We start from the raw sequence: 16,961 nt of genomic DNA, 5'->3' as shown, positions 1-16,961 counted from the left end.
GCCACATGCCAAGAACAGGGCATTCTGCTTTGGAAATGCCAGTGTATCTTTTCTTGGCTGGTTCCTTCCCTTCCCGCCTGCCACAAGCCGAGAAACAACGCTAAGATCACGATCCCCTTTCCCCCCTTTCAGTGAGATTCATGGAGAGGTTTGACAGCTTGACCCCCTGTTGCTTGGATTCGAGTTTCTGGCCTACAGACTAGCACAGCGAGGGCACGTCCTGCAAGGAGAGCCCGGCACTAAGCAGCCTCGCCTGGGCCTCGCTGCGCAGCAGCCCTCTTTGGAAGTGAGCAATGCTGTATTTTAATCATATACTGCCCCTGTCGGGAATCAGGCAGGGGTTTAAGAGTATGCCAACCCCCTGTTTGTGTTGCTGGTGAATCGTTGAAGAATTCGCACTCTGGGCTGGTGTATGGCCTTATGGGGGAGGGGAGAGGCAGATAAATCACTGGAGAAGAGAAACTGGAAATTTAGGGAGGGTTTTTATAGGGTGTTCACCCTATAAAATAGCCAGCAAACTTACTGTCACTCAATAAACAAACAGAAACTGGTGCAACATGTCAGAGCAGTGTGCGCCCTGCTCTCTGTGAATCTTTGCAAAAGCATTTGTCTGGGTCATGCTCCAGGTTGAAGATTTACTCAGTTTTACCAGTTGCACAGTCAGCTGAACAGCAGCGGGAGGGAGGAGAAAGGAGGAACCAGCCCATCTTTGTTCCTCTGACCACCTCTTACAGGAAAGCTTTCCCTCTGAACAGCCCACAGCTCGTGCAGACAGCGATTTGCACTCTGGCTGTGCTCAGAGCAAGCGAAAAGATGCTGCTGAAATATCTGTGGCAAGCTCCTGGGACTGGAGAAAAACCATCTGAGGAAGGGTGGCTTGGTGTTAAAACTATGGGCCTGGCACGTCAAGAAACACCCCTCAAGCCCTCGGCAAAGCACGGGTGCACCATTACCCAGAATTATGGTTCTCAGGCAGCAGCAGAGACAGATCCCACATTAGTTTGGGGAAAATGAGGTGGCCTTAACTGCTCAGCCTTGATTGCTGAGCAGAGTAGTACATTTTCAGAAAGGGGTAGGGAAAGCCAACAGAAAAAAATCTTCCATTGAAACACTTCTGTCCAGCTGTAAGTTTGACTTCTACCCAGTTGAATTCCCCCTCTATTCCTGGGCTGTGCCATCAAGTCTTAAGGATTTGCCTCTTGGAGAAGAAATACTTAGCTCTCAGTTTCTGGAGTAAGTTTCATTTTTGTGAAAGGCAACCCATTAGGTGTAAACGCCTTTTTATGGGAACCGCTTTCTACGCTTCACTTGGATGACACGGTGTAAGTCACAGCGCTTACTGCTTGGCAAATGTTGCTTTCAGTGACCACCGTCAGAGGCAGACGAACTAGTTTGCACAGAAAGACAGAACCAGGAAGAGGTTTGGGGTCTGAAAACAAGCAGGATTTACCCAAAGTATTTAGCCATGACAATTACTAGCACTTTGCCTATGCAGTGTTCACGTGGATGCTGTTTAGAGCAGATGGATGCCCTTTTTCAAAGTGCTTAGAGCTTTGCTGATACAGATCTCTGCAACAAAGGGATACGGCGTTGGCCCTGTCATCGTATCCGGAGCACCCAAAATCTGCTAAAAGCAGGATTATCAGAGTCCCCATTTTCCTCAGGGCACCAAAGCCCAGAGACATTAAGCAACTTGCCGGACTTCCTATCTGGAGTAAGCAAGAGAGCTGGGCATCGAGTCCAGAACCTACCAACCCCGATCCAATTCCTCAGCCACAAAACCAAGCGTGGCTCTGCTAGCTGTCGCCCTGCTGTGAGCAGAAGGGCAGAAAATCAAACTTCTGCTGTTAAATACAGGCTGGGAAAAAGACTCTGCACCAGACTGAGCATTAGTGTGCAGGGTTTGCTGGACAGTCTCACACTGCAAATGGAAAAGAAAAACCCCAACTGCTTTCAGTGGTGCCAGGCAGAAAGCGAGGCTGATGCCTAAAGCAAACTGCGCCCTGCTCTGCTCCAAGGACAGACCAGCGTCCCTCACACTTACACTGGCAAGAATTCTGGCCAGACTGGTTGGAAAGGGCCAGCAGCACAGAAGCTCTGCCGGGAACGGTGCCGCCCTTTAGCTTTAAAGCCCCCATCGTTGCTGGAAGCCTGATGGCGACTGCGGCCCTGCGCAGCCAGGCGGGCACAGGAGGGAGGATGGATGGAGGAGACAACACACAGCCTGCGTGCCAGCCCCCCAGCACGCTCAGCTGTATAAAGTCTAGCAACACCAGTGCTCTCCAAAGCATGGAAAACCTCTGGCACATGGGCTGTTTGAGTTACAAATTATTTTCCGCTTGCCTGAGCGCTAGGAAACCTTTCTACTTCCCTTCTAGGCACCAGCTGAAAAATCAAGTGGGAAAAAGTGTAATTCAAGGGGTCCTGCTGGCAAATCCTTTATCCTACGCCCAGCTCTAGCAATAGCAGCGCTCCTGTAACTGTTTTGCAAGGCCTGGAGTTAGGTTTGAGCACCGAGCTTGAACTTGATACTATGTCCTGTTCAGGCTGCAATCTGGACAGTCCCCAGTTCTCCACCCAGTGCTCTGTTGTGTGATCTTTTCTTATCCCAGTTTGATAAAATGACCCAGAAAGGGAACAGGGCTGAGGGAACAACTCCCAGATCCACTGCCTGGAATATCTAAACTAACTGTCCATTTTGACTGACCTGGGCTAGGAAGCTGCATAGTCAGTTGTGCCTCCAGGGCACGTGATAAAATTAAAAGAAGAGCAGACAAGCTCATTCTTTAGCAAAAGGTCAACCTACTGCAAATAGGAGGAAACATTAATTACAGCAGCAGTGCAGAGGTAAATCTGCTGAAGATACTGGATGAATTTTCTGCCTGTCTCATAATGCTAATTCATACAGGCACACCCAGAGGCAACACAGATGCTTAGGGTCTGATGTAAGACAATGTGCAGTAAAAAGAAAATTTTTCCAATTGCTTCAGCAAGTTTTGGATCAGGCTGGCCGGGAAGGACTGGAAGGGATCTCATTCCTGCAAGCCCAGTGCCGCCATTCCATCTAGTCCCATTTGCAATTCAAACGGTCGCTCCTAAGCCAGTGTGGTCCTGCTCGCGCATCGTTCCACGTTAGCCCTGAAATACGCTCGTTTTTTTCTGCCATTTGAACAACAGGGTGGCTGCTGTTTGCCAGGGCCACGTTTTAAAGGATAATGAAGAACAGTTGTGCACATGTGGAAGCAAGTTTGTCCTCTCCTCCCTGCAGCGTTTTCAAAAGCCTTGCACACAGGCCTAAAGACCAAGCTGAGTTACTCTCAGTGCACTCGCATTGGTCACCAGACCGTCAGCCACTCTGATTCAGAGGGCCTGATCTAATGCAAATTTGCTCATGCAACTCAATTGCATTAAAAAGTTATTTGCAGAAGCAATTTTTTGCAGATAACTTCTCTGCCAGACAAGATAATGCATCCTTCAACACCACCAACGGAAAGGCTGAATGACCGTTACTTTTCCTCCCACCTTGGCAACGGGAAATCAGAAAAAAACACCCTTACATTTAGCAGGGTCATTTCTGCAGGAAGAAGGGGAAGATCTAGCTGACACCGTTTGTATGTCAATGTGGCTGTAGACCCAGTAGCACCATACGTATCCAAATCAGACTGTTAAAGAGACACAGAGAAGGCCTGGCATTTCCCCACAAAATTGTAGCTCTAGTCGGACCAACAGGGCAGAAATGTGTCCACTGTCTGCTTGAATTCTCCCACGGTTTGTCTGCAGATGAAAAGCATTATAAGGAGATCGATTCTCACTGGAGAATTGTGCAGCTGTGCAAGGAAAGTGCTGCTTGAGAGAAGAACATTTGCCCTCCTGCCTTTCATGGGCTAAAGATCCTCCAGTAGGCTGAATACACTCCTGTCCTCCCTGAGGCATTGGAAGCAACTGTGAAATCCTGCAATATTTATGTATTAGCAAACTGCAGCATTTTGAACTTGCCAGTATACGGACTATCCCACTTCCCAGCTGCAAACCCTTTGAGGAGCGGGATGAGCGTAGAAATGGCTTTCAGCACAGCTCATCTCTTCAACAGAAAGGGAGGTGGAGGAAAAAACCCAACTTTCCAGTGAATGATTAAGCACAGAGCTGGCTGCAAACAGACAGACGGACATCACCACTGCAAATTAGTTCCGCTTAACCATCTCCTACCGTGGTCTGGGGAAGGACTTTACTGCAGCTGCTGACCCCGATCAGCTGGAACGCTCTGCCACAGGGCTCAGCCGCTCACTTGGTGGAAGAGCGTGAAGGCCCCTACTGAAAGCAAAACCAGGGCACAAGGTAGCTCTGGAGGCTGCAGAACACTTCCTGCAAGATACTACGTACCCTCAGTCACCGTTCACCATGTCAGTAGGGGAAACTGCTCAGAGAAATTGTCCCACAGCCTCCAAGCATGAGCATCTACCAAATCAGTCTTCTAGAGCAGAGATGCATAAAGCTGCATGAAAATTACCTGGCTCAGCCAGCACTCAGAGAGCCTGACATGTTTTAAGAGATGAGCATCAGAGCCCATAGTAATATTTGAGAGTTAAAAAAAAAAATCTAAAAAAAGCATTTAGTTAAAATAAAATAAATGTGAGGCTTCCTTCTTCATTTTTGGCCAAACCAGTTTTCAGGAAATACTCTTTTTTTCCAGAAAAATCTCTTTCTCACTCTCTTTTTTATTAAAATAAATAAATAAATAAAAGCTTGCCTGTCAAAGCCCAAACCTGAATAATTTTTTTAGGGAAATTAAAACATACTCTGCTTTTGGCTTTTCATCATCATTCCTCTCCCCCCTAAATACTGAAACAGATGAGTAAAGAAGAAACTCTACAACGGGGCAGGGGAGTAGCAAACACGAGTGGTTCCCGCTAACGCGTTTTACGTCTCCACGGCTGTGCTCTTCTTCCTCGCGCTCACCACCTCGTCTCCCACACTTGCACTGTCCCAGCAGCGCAGCCCCACGCAGTCGCAGCGGCTCAGCTCACTGCTGACCCTTGCAGCCGTGCAGAAGTTTTGCTTCCGCCTTGGCAATCCTACGCAGTAAATTGTTTAAGCTGTGTTGTCCCCGATCTTTCAGAGCTGTTCTGCTGCTAATGCACGGACAGCTAAAGAGAAGACTACATTTGCAACAGTACAGTTCTTTCTCTAAACCCAGATTGTTAGTCTCATGAATTTTGCTTCTAACACCAAAGTATTAAAAGATACCATCAGCTAACGTGATTCCTAACTACTGTTCTGGTCAAGATCTGCATTTAACCCACCGAATCAGTTGATTCCCTGGCTGTTTTCCAGCATTTCATGCCTTCTCTTTTGCTTCTCACATTCTAGTCTGGTTCTTATTTATTTAATTTTATGTTGTGGGAATGTAAAAATGTGCCATAGTGGATTAGCCCACTGGCCTGGGTGGTCCAGCACTTGGCTTCAGCTGGTGTGTGTTTCAGCCAAATCGTTTCAGTAAGAAATCATTTCGAAAAAGACATATAAAGCAAAGGCCAAATCCTGTAGTCCTTATTCAGGCAAAAATCCTTGCAGATCTGCAAGTGGCAGGATGCCCCAGCACTTACAGCACTGGTAGCCTTCTCCAAAAGCAAGCCCCTTTTTTCCTCAGTCTGCTCACTGCAATGCAGACAGCTGTGTTGGTGCTGGACAAGCTACTTCCACAGTCAGGAGCTGTATAATTCTGCCCATTTTAGAGATGGTGGCATATGGATTGAGCAAACGCTAGAAGGTCTGCTAGAAATTACGATGCAAGACCCCTCTAATTTATGGCACCTATAGGGTACTTCACCCTAAAAGGTGAGCACAGTCTAAGGGAGAATATGCGCGATAGTACAATATTCTGCTGCTGAGCAACAGATAGGAGAGATCCGCAAACACATTGCCCAACAGAGACCAAGTCAGGGACACACGCAGTACAGTCTGTGTGCAGCCCCGCTGTTTTCCTGCGGTGCTTTTCAAGAGGCTGTCTAAACAGCGCCCAGAAAACCTCTTCACTCCAAAAGGTAATGGCTACAAGATTGAGAGTGAAAGATCAGGCACAGAACTACACTGTTGCTGCCTCCAACTTGCTTGCAACTACTTCTTTTAAAAGATGGACAGGACAAAGTGAACATGGCATTTCTTTGGCATTCACCCATGTGCATGAGCCTGCTTCTCTCAGCTGCCCAGTATACATGACACGTTAGCCCCTTCTGTTTTAGGATGAAATCCGTTACTGAAGGTCAGGCTTGGAAGGCTCTGAACATGGCTATGGAGTTGTAGCTAGAATAGGCACGAGATCAACATGTCTGGAGACAAAAGAAAGCTCTTGCCAAGAAAAAAATCAAAAGTTGTTTTGCAAATGCAAGGAGAGCCAGATTCCCTTCTAAGGCGTTCTATATATCAAGGCCTGTATCCTAGAGTGTTTGTCTTGGCAGAAACCCTTCCATACCAACCTCCGAATATACATCAGGGCTACCTGAAGGCCAAGCAGTGCCTCTGCAAAGCACAAAATGCTGCTGTCTGTGCCTCCCATCTGCAACAATATAGAGTATGCCCATGTCATGCAATGGCGCAAAGGGGACAAAGGGACATGCCCAAAACACACTAAATCAGAGCTGTTAAACACAAACGAAGATACATTTGCACTTCCACTTAGCACAGACTAACAAGAAATTTGGGAAGTTTTCACGGCTTGTAGAGAACACTCAAATCATAGGATACAATTTTTGATGAGGACAAATTTCCAAGGTGCTTCTGAGAAATGTCTGCAGAACTTTTGAAAACCTAAGCCCTCGCTTCCCCTTAACATTTGCCTTTCATTTGTTCCCATGAGTCAGAAAGAACAGCCCCCAGCAGGCAACTCCTTTGCCTGCTCAGCCTTCACGCAGACACAAGCCTGGATGGTGTGCTGCTAGCATCCAGTCAGGATTAGCAGCCAGAGCAGGGCTTTCTTAGTCACTATCTCTGATGTCTTCCATTTATAATGGGCACTCTCTAAAACCTTGCCAATTTGGCCTCAGATAAGCAGATAGAGTTACCTCCATACTTGCAGCATTACCTAAACTTTCCTCTGCCTGCTACAGGGACTGCTCAGATATTTAAAGAGCTAGTGACCTGTTAACAGGAACTAACTCCCGGGTTCCTTTTTCAAAAAGCCCCGAGAACCATGCAGTCTCGCAGGCCCTAAGAGAGCAACAGCGAAGCAGAGATCGAGCTATAGTGGTTTGCATTAGCTGAGAGCCTGGCTCCAGGACCTACTGCAAGCCTGAAGGACAGAGGCACCACAGTGGATGCGCAGGGGTCTCTCACAAAGTCAGCACAAAAGCTGGGGTCAGAAGCATAAACCTCTTGAGTGTATATGTGAGACACTTGGGTCCAGGCATTAACCACAAATGCCAGAGGAATGTGCGTGCTGGCTGGAAATAGCTTGCGAGGCAGCAGAGGGTTAGGTTTAACTACTGGAAGAGAACTTTTTCATCATAGTAAATGGCTAATCTATTCATCTGAGCTTCAGCCTTATTTCTGAAGCAACAAGTGCTACCACCAACTCCTTTCCAGGAGCTTCCTCCCTATATCCTTCAAATCCTGCTTTTCTTGAACCCTGGACATACTTCCATCCAGATGGAGTTGGCTCTCAGGGTCTGCAGCAGAGATTGCTGCTGTCTTGGTTGGCATCACCAGTGTTAAGTTTCCCATCTCAGGTTTATTGGATATAAATGGTTCTCTTGCTGTGGATGCACCTACAGAGCAGACTGCATGCAGAGTAGGAAAGTGCATGGGAACCTGATTTCATAACATCACCAACCTTCGCCAGGAAAATCCTATTGCCTGTAAAGCTAAAGAGGCCAGAAACAAAATTATTGAGAACTTACTCTATTTTTGTTGCCTCTGAAGAATGGTCATGTCATGTCTACTCCCAAATCATTCAGTGTCAGAGTCAAAAATTGAAACTGCATTCCCAGCTCACTGCATATTTAGGTGGCAAATGACTCAGTCTCCTAAAAAAGCAGCTTATAAGATCTCCTACAACTAAAAAGAAGAAAATAATGGTCTAGCTTGCTGTCATGTTTTGAAGACAGGCTATTCACATGGCAGTCTAAGCACCTCCATATCATCCTTAAAAAAAAAAAAAAAAAAAAAAAGTATTTATTTTGCAAGTCACTCTGAGCCAAATACTGTCACCAGATTATCTCAAGCAGGACTGGGAAAGAAGTGTGGACCAAGCCACCCACATCCCTACCCAGACAGGAACAGAAGCAGAGGCAGACAAGTGAGAATGACTTCAGAGTTTGACCTTCTGAGCTGGACTGTTAAGAAAACAAACAAAAAACTGTCTGATGCTACTACAGTTATTTCAATACATTTTTAGAAACTGCAGGGCTCTCCAGTTTCCATGACAGCCTATGAAATATGCGTCTGTAATCATTACTATTTTAAGCCAACATAGTATTACACGCATACGTGGACACACACGGTAGTCTTTTCCCAAACGAGTAACTACCACCAATTCACATTGTATCATGTCAAAATAGAAATTCTCAAGTTCTGCCTTGTGGGCTCTTTTCCGACAGTCAGTGAAAACACTGCCCATACCTATCACACCGGCTCCCTTTGCTCCCTGCTGCTGCATTGCATTAGACACAGCTAAAAATACCTTCGATCCATTCCTAGTATTTTTTCCACATCTGCCGTTGCTGTAGTTACCGGAGAGCCTGCTGTGCCAGTCTGAACGGGGAGGGCAAGGCCGTTCACACGGCCACGAATGGCGAAGGGGTCGCCCAGAAAGACGATCCATCAAACGCACCGCACCGGGGAATGCCTCCCGGCGCCTTTCCCGAGCGCAGGCGGGACTTGCTGCCCCGTGAGCAGCTCTGCCCCAACACTCTGGTCCGCACCCCGCGCCAACAGGCAAACACCTGGGGCCAAGCGGAACAGAGGGAACACTGATTTGGGTTTTCCATGCAGAAACGATTAAATGACACTCGCCAAGGTGCTTGTGAGCCCTGTCTTAGTGACAGGGCAGCAAAGTCTGGCATCCACAGAGAATAAGCGCGGAAGGAAAACCTGGGGAACAAATCCAGCACTCTCCTCAGCTGTACCTCTTCAGTCCAGTCTGACCGAAGTTTTGAGACCTACAGAAATTCTAATTTTAACTGAACTTGGGCATTTCTGAGCCAAGTAAAAAGAACGCCATTTCCCAGGAGATTTTTCCCAGCTTTTCTTAAAAATAATTCAGGGTTTGCCTACACAGTCACAGCAATGATAGAATAGGATATTACAGGGCAGTGCTGACCAGCAGATAAACCTTTTTAAGGCCAGACATGCTCCCATTTCACATGTCACCAGCGACCAAACATGGATTAAAGGAATGTAGACCTACTCTGTTTCAAGTTGGCTTTTACTTTCCCAGGGAATTGCCATTGAGTAAGAACTAAAATGGTTAGAAAACAGTTCCTGACACCTCCATTCCCAATCTTCTACTAGTGGGGCTTGGATGTACAGAAAGACCACAAGAGCGAAAACACGAGAATAAATAAGCACAAAAACTGAGCATCTTTTGTAAGCAGCTAAAGGCATACACACTCAAAGATATACAGCAGCACACTTCAAGGCTATGCCAGGAAAGATTTTAAATGGGAATGGAAAGTAGAACATACAAGTCCACAGCTTTCTTGCGAGTAAAAGTTACCTCATGTACTAAGTTCAGTTTTCCACTTGCCATGGTATTTTAGCATGCTATATTTTCTCCAGCCCTATTAATTCCTCCAGCTCTGGGACAGGCCCCAGGATTTAATGTCTATGAAGAACTAGGAAAATTCCTGCTCAGGCTGCAGCATAGTTAGCTCATGAGATGGTATCAGCTCACAGCTAAAGGTAGCACAGCCTGGATTACAGCTCCAGGCCACCCATGGCATCAGTGGGGAAAATACCCCCGACACAGGGGACAATTCTTCTATGATCAGGGACATGCACCTTTAAGCAACATCTCTACAGGCATAGTGGCGTCAGAAAACACATTCCCTGGCAATCTGGAGTTTCAAAAATATTCTGCCTTCTCCTGATAGCAAGAAGAACCTTTGAAAGCATTTAAATATTAAAAAATACTTAAATAATCTTAAGAAGTAGCAGCAGCTTATTCCAGCAGCATGCTACAGAATTTCAGCCACTCCCCATGCCCAAAACAATTTATTCAATTGCTCATGTTATTTTCCAGCTTTTTAGAACTATCTCTTTAAAGAAAGACTGTGTTACTCTATCCAGCAACACCAACAAAAAGAGGATCAGATTATGCTCAAGTCTCACTGGTATTTCCACCAAACCCTTTACAAAAGCCCCATCTATGACTCAGAAGAGGCTTTCTCTGCCAGAATTAGAAAACCCCCAAATTTCCTTTCCAGCCTAATAAGGAACTCCTCGGTTGCCCAAAGCCAGATAAGCTTCTAGAGGAATAACCAGGGTTCATCTGTAAGGAAAGTCCCTGTGAGCAGACCCTCCTCCCCCTGCCCCCCCCAGCATAAACACAACTGCTGTTCAGGAAGGGGGCTGCTCTCTTCACCTCCCTTGGCTAAGATAAAATCAGTTAGCTCACCAGCCCAGGGGGCAAAGAAAGCATTCCCCACTGCTTGTTGGGCATCAGCCCTGCTGTGACCCTGCGGAGTCAACCCACCACTGGAGGTGTTTGACTGCACACCCTGGTACAGCCTCCAGCCCGGAGCTGCAAAGCCCTGGTGAAAGCAGCCCCTTTCCCTGGCAGCCTCAACAAGAGAAGAAAAGAAGTTGCTGGAGCAGCCCAGCCAGGACTCACCATTTTGGCTCCTTCCAGCTGCTGAAGGCATAGTCCTGATCTTTCCTTCTCCACTTGTGGATAGGCTGTGGATCCTAGAGCAGTGTGTGCACCACTATACAATTCCAAAACCACCTCATGCAGGCCCAAAGCCACCCACTCTCTCCCTCAGGGGCCACTGCCCAGGGCCCAGCTCCACTCCAGGTGGGGCTCATTGAGGGACGCAGGTGGCTAATTAGGAGCAAGCCCAAGACCAGGGGGTGGCCACATGCTGCCTCCTGCTCTGGGCTACAAAAAGGCCTTGTGTGCACCTCTCCTTGCTCTGTGGTAGCTTGGCTCCAAAAGTGTCCTGTCTTGGGGGCAAACGTGCCCCCAAGAAGGCACAGGGATGCAGACTGCTGAAATGGCCAGTAGCATGTGCTTTCTGGACTGAGGATCAGGCTCAGGAAGCAGGTGGTTTCCTGAGGTAGTCGGGGTGGTAGTTGCCTGAAAGCGCAAACAAGCCTGCCTGCCTCTTTCTATAATGTTTTTCATTTTTCTTGCTCAATGTAACAACGGGATTTTGTATGCAGTTCAGCTGCACAGCCATTTCTGTGCAAATACATGCCCTGAAAAACGTGGAGCTATCACTAAGACTGGGCAGGTTTGCACCCCCTTTTCTGAATCTGGGCTACAGTTTAACATTCCTTATTATTTTTTTTTTAGCTGTCCTCTTTTGAGAAGAGTAACTATGGATTTTCTTGATAGTCTCCATAAATAAGCAGTTCTTGTCAGAGTCAGAGAGCAGCACTCGCTGAGTAGTGTTGCTTCCTCCTTTGCATCTGCTAGGTATACAGGTTTCGTTTAAAAAACAAAAACAAAAGGATCCCTGACTAAGCCTAGACCTGCTGTGGAAATTGCTACCTCACATTTTCCGAGGAGGCAAAAATGCCTGGGCTTACATGCTTTGCTGAAACAAGGCAGGGTGATGACACTGAATTTCTTTGTGCTGTGTTAATCTTCTTTGTGGAATGAAATATTCCAACCATATCAAAATCCAGATGGGTTAATGATGGTTATGCAGGAAGGAAGAAAGAAGGACTATCAGCAAGTGTGGGTGGAAACACGCTTAGTTATTTCTTGTAGACTTTGTATGAAGGAACTGCCTTTGTTAAAAGTCACCTGTGTTAAAGGTTGCTGAGCTGAGCTGCTTGAAATGAAAAGTTACTCTGTATTTGGAAGGCGAGGCTGCAGATGTCAGCAGAAGAGCAGGTTGTTTAGGCTATGTCCTCTCTGAATGCTTTTGTGTCGGATACAAGCGCTCTGGTCTGTCAGGAAGGAAATCACCAAGCATTAATTCTCCAAGGTGATGGAAAGCCAGTTTTATGAGAAAACTTGTTGACCAGGATCCTCCAGTCTCCTGCTCTGTTCCCCTTACCTAGTCAATGAATCTTTTGGAGCCCAGCATAAATTTGTGTAGTTCTTTAATAATAACATCAAGGTCAGCAAGAATAACGACTGAATTTAACAAATGACACATGCAACAAACAGAGGGAGTAAAACATCTTTGCATAGCACTGGATGAACTGACAAAACTTAATTTGATGTTGAAACAGGAGGCTTGTTTCTTTTCCTTTGCTGCATCAGCACCACGTTTAAGGCAATGTTACTAACTAGTTACCCTCAAACCTTGCCAGAGCTCTCAGAAAGCAGACGTTCCCCGGCCTTCCCAAAATAAACAGTGACAGAAGAAGCCTTAACACACCTAGGAGCAGAGAGAGAATTCTGAAGACTACCAAGGTTCATGTGGGTGAATGCTTCAAAATACAGAATCCTTCAAAAAACTGAATCCTTGTCAAATGCAATTGCTTAGTCCTTTGAACACTGACAGAGTTTTGCATGAATTAAGAACAACAGGAATAGTAAGTGACCTATTTAGAGCAAATAAAACATAACTCTTTATTTAATGTCATCAGACATCTGTTTGTTGCTGTTTAGACCAATGCTATATATGAGCATGTGCAATTAGTGAACAGTGGGACCTGATGAAGTCTTTTGGAATTGCACAGCAGATGTAGTGCCACTCAACTCCTTTTGATCTACAATGAACATTTACTTAAAATTGGCTAGTGTGGACTGATGGCCTGTGTAATGTGTTTCTAGGAATGATCTATAGACAGAGAATACATAGGGTACCATATGTCAGTATACAGTACACCAGCTAATTCAACCTCATTTACATAGCATTAAATGTCAGGGGAAGCTGATTTAAATTTGTGCCCAAATTTTTGCTCTTGGTTGGCTGAAGTCAGGTTTGTAAGTTAGTCTTCAGGGACTGGCATAAGAAAAGAGTATAGTTTTTATAAAAAAGCACTTGCAATACCTTTGAGGATGCTAATTTAGCAGGCACACTTAGGTCGATTCTAACTACAAGATCAGATACGAAGTGTGTCTCCAAACACGTGCTCTGTGTTTTCTGAGAATGTTAGTCAGGGTCTAGCAAAACTGATTCACTGACAGCAGCGTGCTTCTGTGTCCAGCTCGTCACCCCATTTGTAAGCAGGAACAGTCTGTCCCTGCTGCACTCCGGCCATATCTCACCCGGATTGGTGTGCAGAACACCTTGCGTATGGATCAAGGGCGCATATAGCTTACAGTTCTAGTGCTCCAATTAATGCTATGTAAAATAGGTATTCGTCACTATAGGAAATATTTGTACATTTATAAAAAAGCAATACAACCATAAAGAAAAAATACAACAAGCACAGCTTGATACAATAACATGCCATGAAATATCATTGGCTTTATAATAATTTACTACAACTTGAAAAATGTTCTTTTATCCACACTGGATAGGAAATGCTTCCATCTAACATATGGTAAGCATGCAATAACAATATGTACAACAAAAAATTTGGAGCTTGTTTTTTATTCATATACTCGATGAGGGTATTTTATAATCACTATTTTTTTCTACTGATCTAGGTTTTCTTTTGCTTCCTTTGTACTGTTAGGGTTTCTTCCCCCTTAATTTAGGGAACAGAATGAAAGTTTGTATACAAATCCGCAACAAGTTAGCTTTAATCACGGAGTACACAATGCTTTTATTTTTCCCCCAGCAGTAGGTTTAGGTTTACTGGTTAACTGACACACAAAAACACAAAAAACCTCAATGCCATATTGCTGAAAATCAATTTCCTTTCCAAGCTTTTTTGAAATATTGACGATCTGCTAGGAGAAATATCAATTGATCTTGCACTACAGTATACCCAGTTTTTAATCTTTCATCATCATACCAAATCAACAACTATTTAACTAGATCCTATCCGTCATAAGAGAGAGTCCAGTCAAACTTGTGTCAGGGTGTTGAGAGTTTCCCAGTCCCACCTGACCATCACAAAGTCATCTTGTTGAACTAACCATGGCCTGTAGCTGATACTATCTGACTTAATGAATATTAAAACTATTGGTTTTGCTCCTAACTGGGGACTGCTCTGTGCTGCCTGCAGACAAAACAGTCACGTGGGTAAATTATTCAGCTTTTTTGCAGAAGAGCCAGCACTTGACTGTAGAATGAGTCTTCAGATCTGCCGTAATTGCTGTATCATCTCATATCTCCGTACTGTGGGTGAGATTGGTGGATCAGTCAGATTGACTCTGAGTCTCCTGGTACAGGTTCATTCACAAATGTCCTTACCAAAAGGACCCCAGGCCAAGTCTTCATTGAGTCTTTAACTGGTCTGTTCTTTTTCCTTTTTGAGTTGTTTTTTTTTTTTTTTTTTTTTTTTTGGTGGTTAGAAAAGCGAGAATTAGTATTTCCAACAGCACTTACCTGCAAAGCATTTCTTTATCTGGTAGAAAATTATATGAGCATGAAAACCCTTAGATATTCATAGAACTGCAGCTACAAAGACGGTTTACCTTTATGACTTTGTAATTTCCACCGAGAGTCATTTTGTGAGAACTGATCCTGACAGTAAACTAGGGAGCCAGAGGCTTGGCTGAAGTGCTGAATGATCTCACCTATTTCTAGCACTGTGCTGCAAAGGCAGGTGCTCAGAAAGTTTGCTATAGGTTAAAACATGTGCATACACAGTATTCTGGAATATGGTGGGGATCCATTAAGGTGGAGAAAGCATGCAGAAATGCAGCCAGTGCATTTCTTGGAAGACTGATTCCCATCTTGCGTGTGTGTGATTTTTGCCTTCATCAACAATTGCTAATAAAAGTGATGTTGTTGAGAGCTGACAAGAGTAAGCACACTGGCTTGTCTTCACTGTGAGTTTGGAAGGCATCCACTACTTATTGAGAAAAGGAAAACAAAAATCCATGTGGAAACATTTTTAGGGCAAAAGAATGTAATTTACAGAAAAACAGAAATGCATCAGTGGTAATAATTTCAAACTGACAATAACAAGAAGCCCAAGAAGACTGGATTTAAATAAATCAGTATACCCAACCACTTGTTTATATTCAGAAACTTTCCTTTTAAATGGAAAACAGCATTAAATTACACTGCTGAACTCAGTAGAGCGATTAATTAGATGGACAAAAATTAGTCTCAACTAAATGCAAAATGCTTCTGTCAACCATACTTTCCCCAGATTCCTTTGCTCAATTTTTGTGTACTCTTCTGTCCCATTGGGAGCACTGAAGGCTGACCTGCTGTGAATTATTGCTTGTCCTCAGGGATGGAGTCAAAGCCTCGGGGACACACTGACTGGTTTACTTTTCCATGTGATTCATTTTCCTAGTGGCACTCCATTTTCATTCACCTGCACTTCCATATACTAACATACGCAAATCCAGACACCAGAGACCTACCCCTTCTCATTCCTGGATGCTCCAAGGTGATACTAACTTCCCTTCTCCAACACATGGTCCACGGCAACAGCAGCTTGTCATCAATTCTTTCTGGATCTAAAAGTGTTTTTACACTTGCAGACCTGCTGTTGCTATTATTTGCCTGGCAGCTGGCATGTGAGTGAGACATGACTGGCTTTCTGTCGTACCTTGAGTCTTGAACCACGACGTCTGTGCAATCATCTCCAAGTAGCTAGTTGGGATGTCTGCTCCTGCAAGAGTCTTTTACTGTCCTCCCTTGGTGGGGGGAGATTGCTTTTCCTGAGAGCTTACCCTAGTTATTCATTCATTTTTTCAGTCTCACCATGGTAAGGCACTGTGAAGTGGCAGGGACAAGAATGAAATGCTGAAAGGAACTTCAGTTATTTGCCCTGTTCTTGGAGTCTTTTGGATTTTTTTTTTGCTTTGATATTTTGGTGGCACTGATGCACAAAGGATTAAAAAAAAGAAGAAAACAGAAGGAGAAAGACGACTACAAAGTGGTCCGTTCTGTTATCACCCATTTCAAAAACAGTCCGGCTTCTTCCAACCGCCCGCCGCCCCCTCCCCACAAAGATGGATGTCATACAGTACTGCTGAAAAAGCCTTCGGAACACTTCTGGGAGAGACGGGAGCAAGGCTGACCCTAGACAGCTGGGCGAGGCGGGGGCCGGGACGGAGGGGGGGCCCGGTTGGGAGGTGGCGCTTGGGGGGGCGGGGGGAGCGGCGGGAGCGTGGAAGATGGGGATGGGGTGGGGGGTGTGGGTGAGCTGGGTGGAGGCGGGGTGTAGATTGGGGCTGGGGGCGGGGGGTTGTAGATGGGTGCTGGAGGTGGACATGATGCAGGGTAGGCATTGTTGAGTGGATATTTAGGTGGGGCCTCTGTGTTCTTCACTCTGGTGAAATTGATGCAACGGCCCTAAAACAAAAGAGGAAAAAGTGGAAAAGCAAGGTTACTGACTGGCGCAATGGCACCGCAGCGGATACACCTTCCCGGCCGTGTGCAAAGCTGATGTCAGCTTTTATATTCCTGGGCATGCTGCCGTGTCGCCTCTCGTTCCCTAAGACGGACACTCTTAAGTACAAGTCCTGTTTTGGCAACTAAGAGGTAAAAATTAAATGCTAATGACAGCTTTTGCAGTGAAGAAGGGTGCAATCCTTTTGTGCTGTCTCCTCACTCCAGGAACTTTCTGCAGAGCACAAAGTACTTCAAGTCATACTGCAGTTGCAAGAGCCATCCCTGTTCTTCCACACTGGCTTCTGAACCAGTGCACAACCCATGGTCCCTGCCTCTACAGCTGCCCCTATCTGGAGTTTGCAGCTTTGGGGTCTCTCC

The 16,961-nt window shown here is 45.5% G+C and overlaps 1 protein-coding gene across 1 annotated transcript in view; it reads right to left on the bottom strand.

Moving 5' to 3' along the window:
* Positions 1 to 12,250: 12,250 nt before the first annotated feature.
* Positions 12,251 to 16,961, bottom strand: part of ANTXR1 (ANTXR cell adhesion molecule 1) — a 101,266-nt gene continuing 96,555 nt past the window's right edge. Inside the window, exon 18 of the mRNA XM_062596852.1 lies at positions 12,251 to 16,544. Coding sequence (XP_062452836.1) covers positions 16,272 to 16,544 — 273 coding nt within the window. The 3' untranslated portion in view covers positions 12,251 to 16,271. The remainder of the gene's footprint in view (positions 16,545 to 16,961) is intronic.

Source organism: Rhea pennata, chromosome 28 (assembly GCF_028389875.1).
Source record: "Rhea pennata isolate bPtePen1 chromosome 28, bPtePen1.pri, whole genome shotgun sequence".
Lineage (NCBI taxonomy): Eukaryota > Metazoa > Chordata > Aves > Rheiformes > Rheidae > Rhea > Rhea pennata.
Note: the sequence above shows the minus strand (reverse complement) of the source record. Positions and strands in the feature narration are given on the sequence as shown.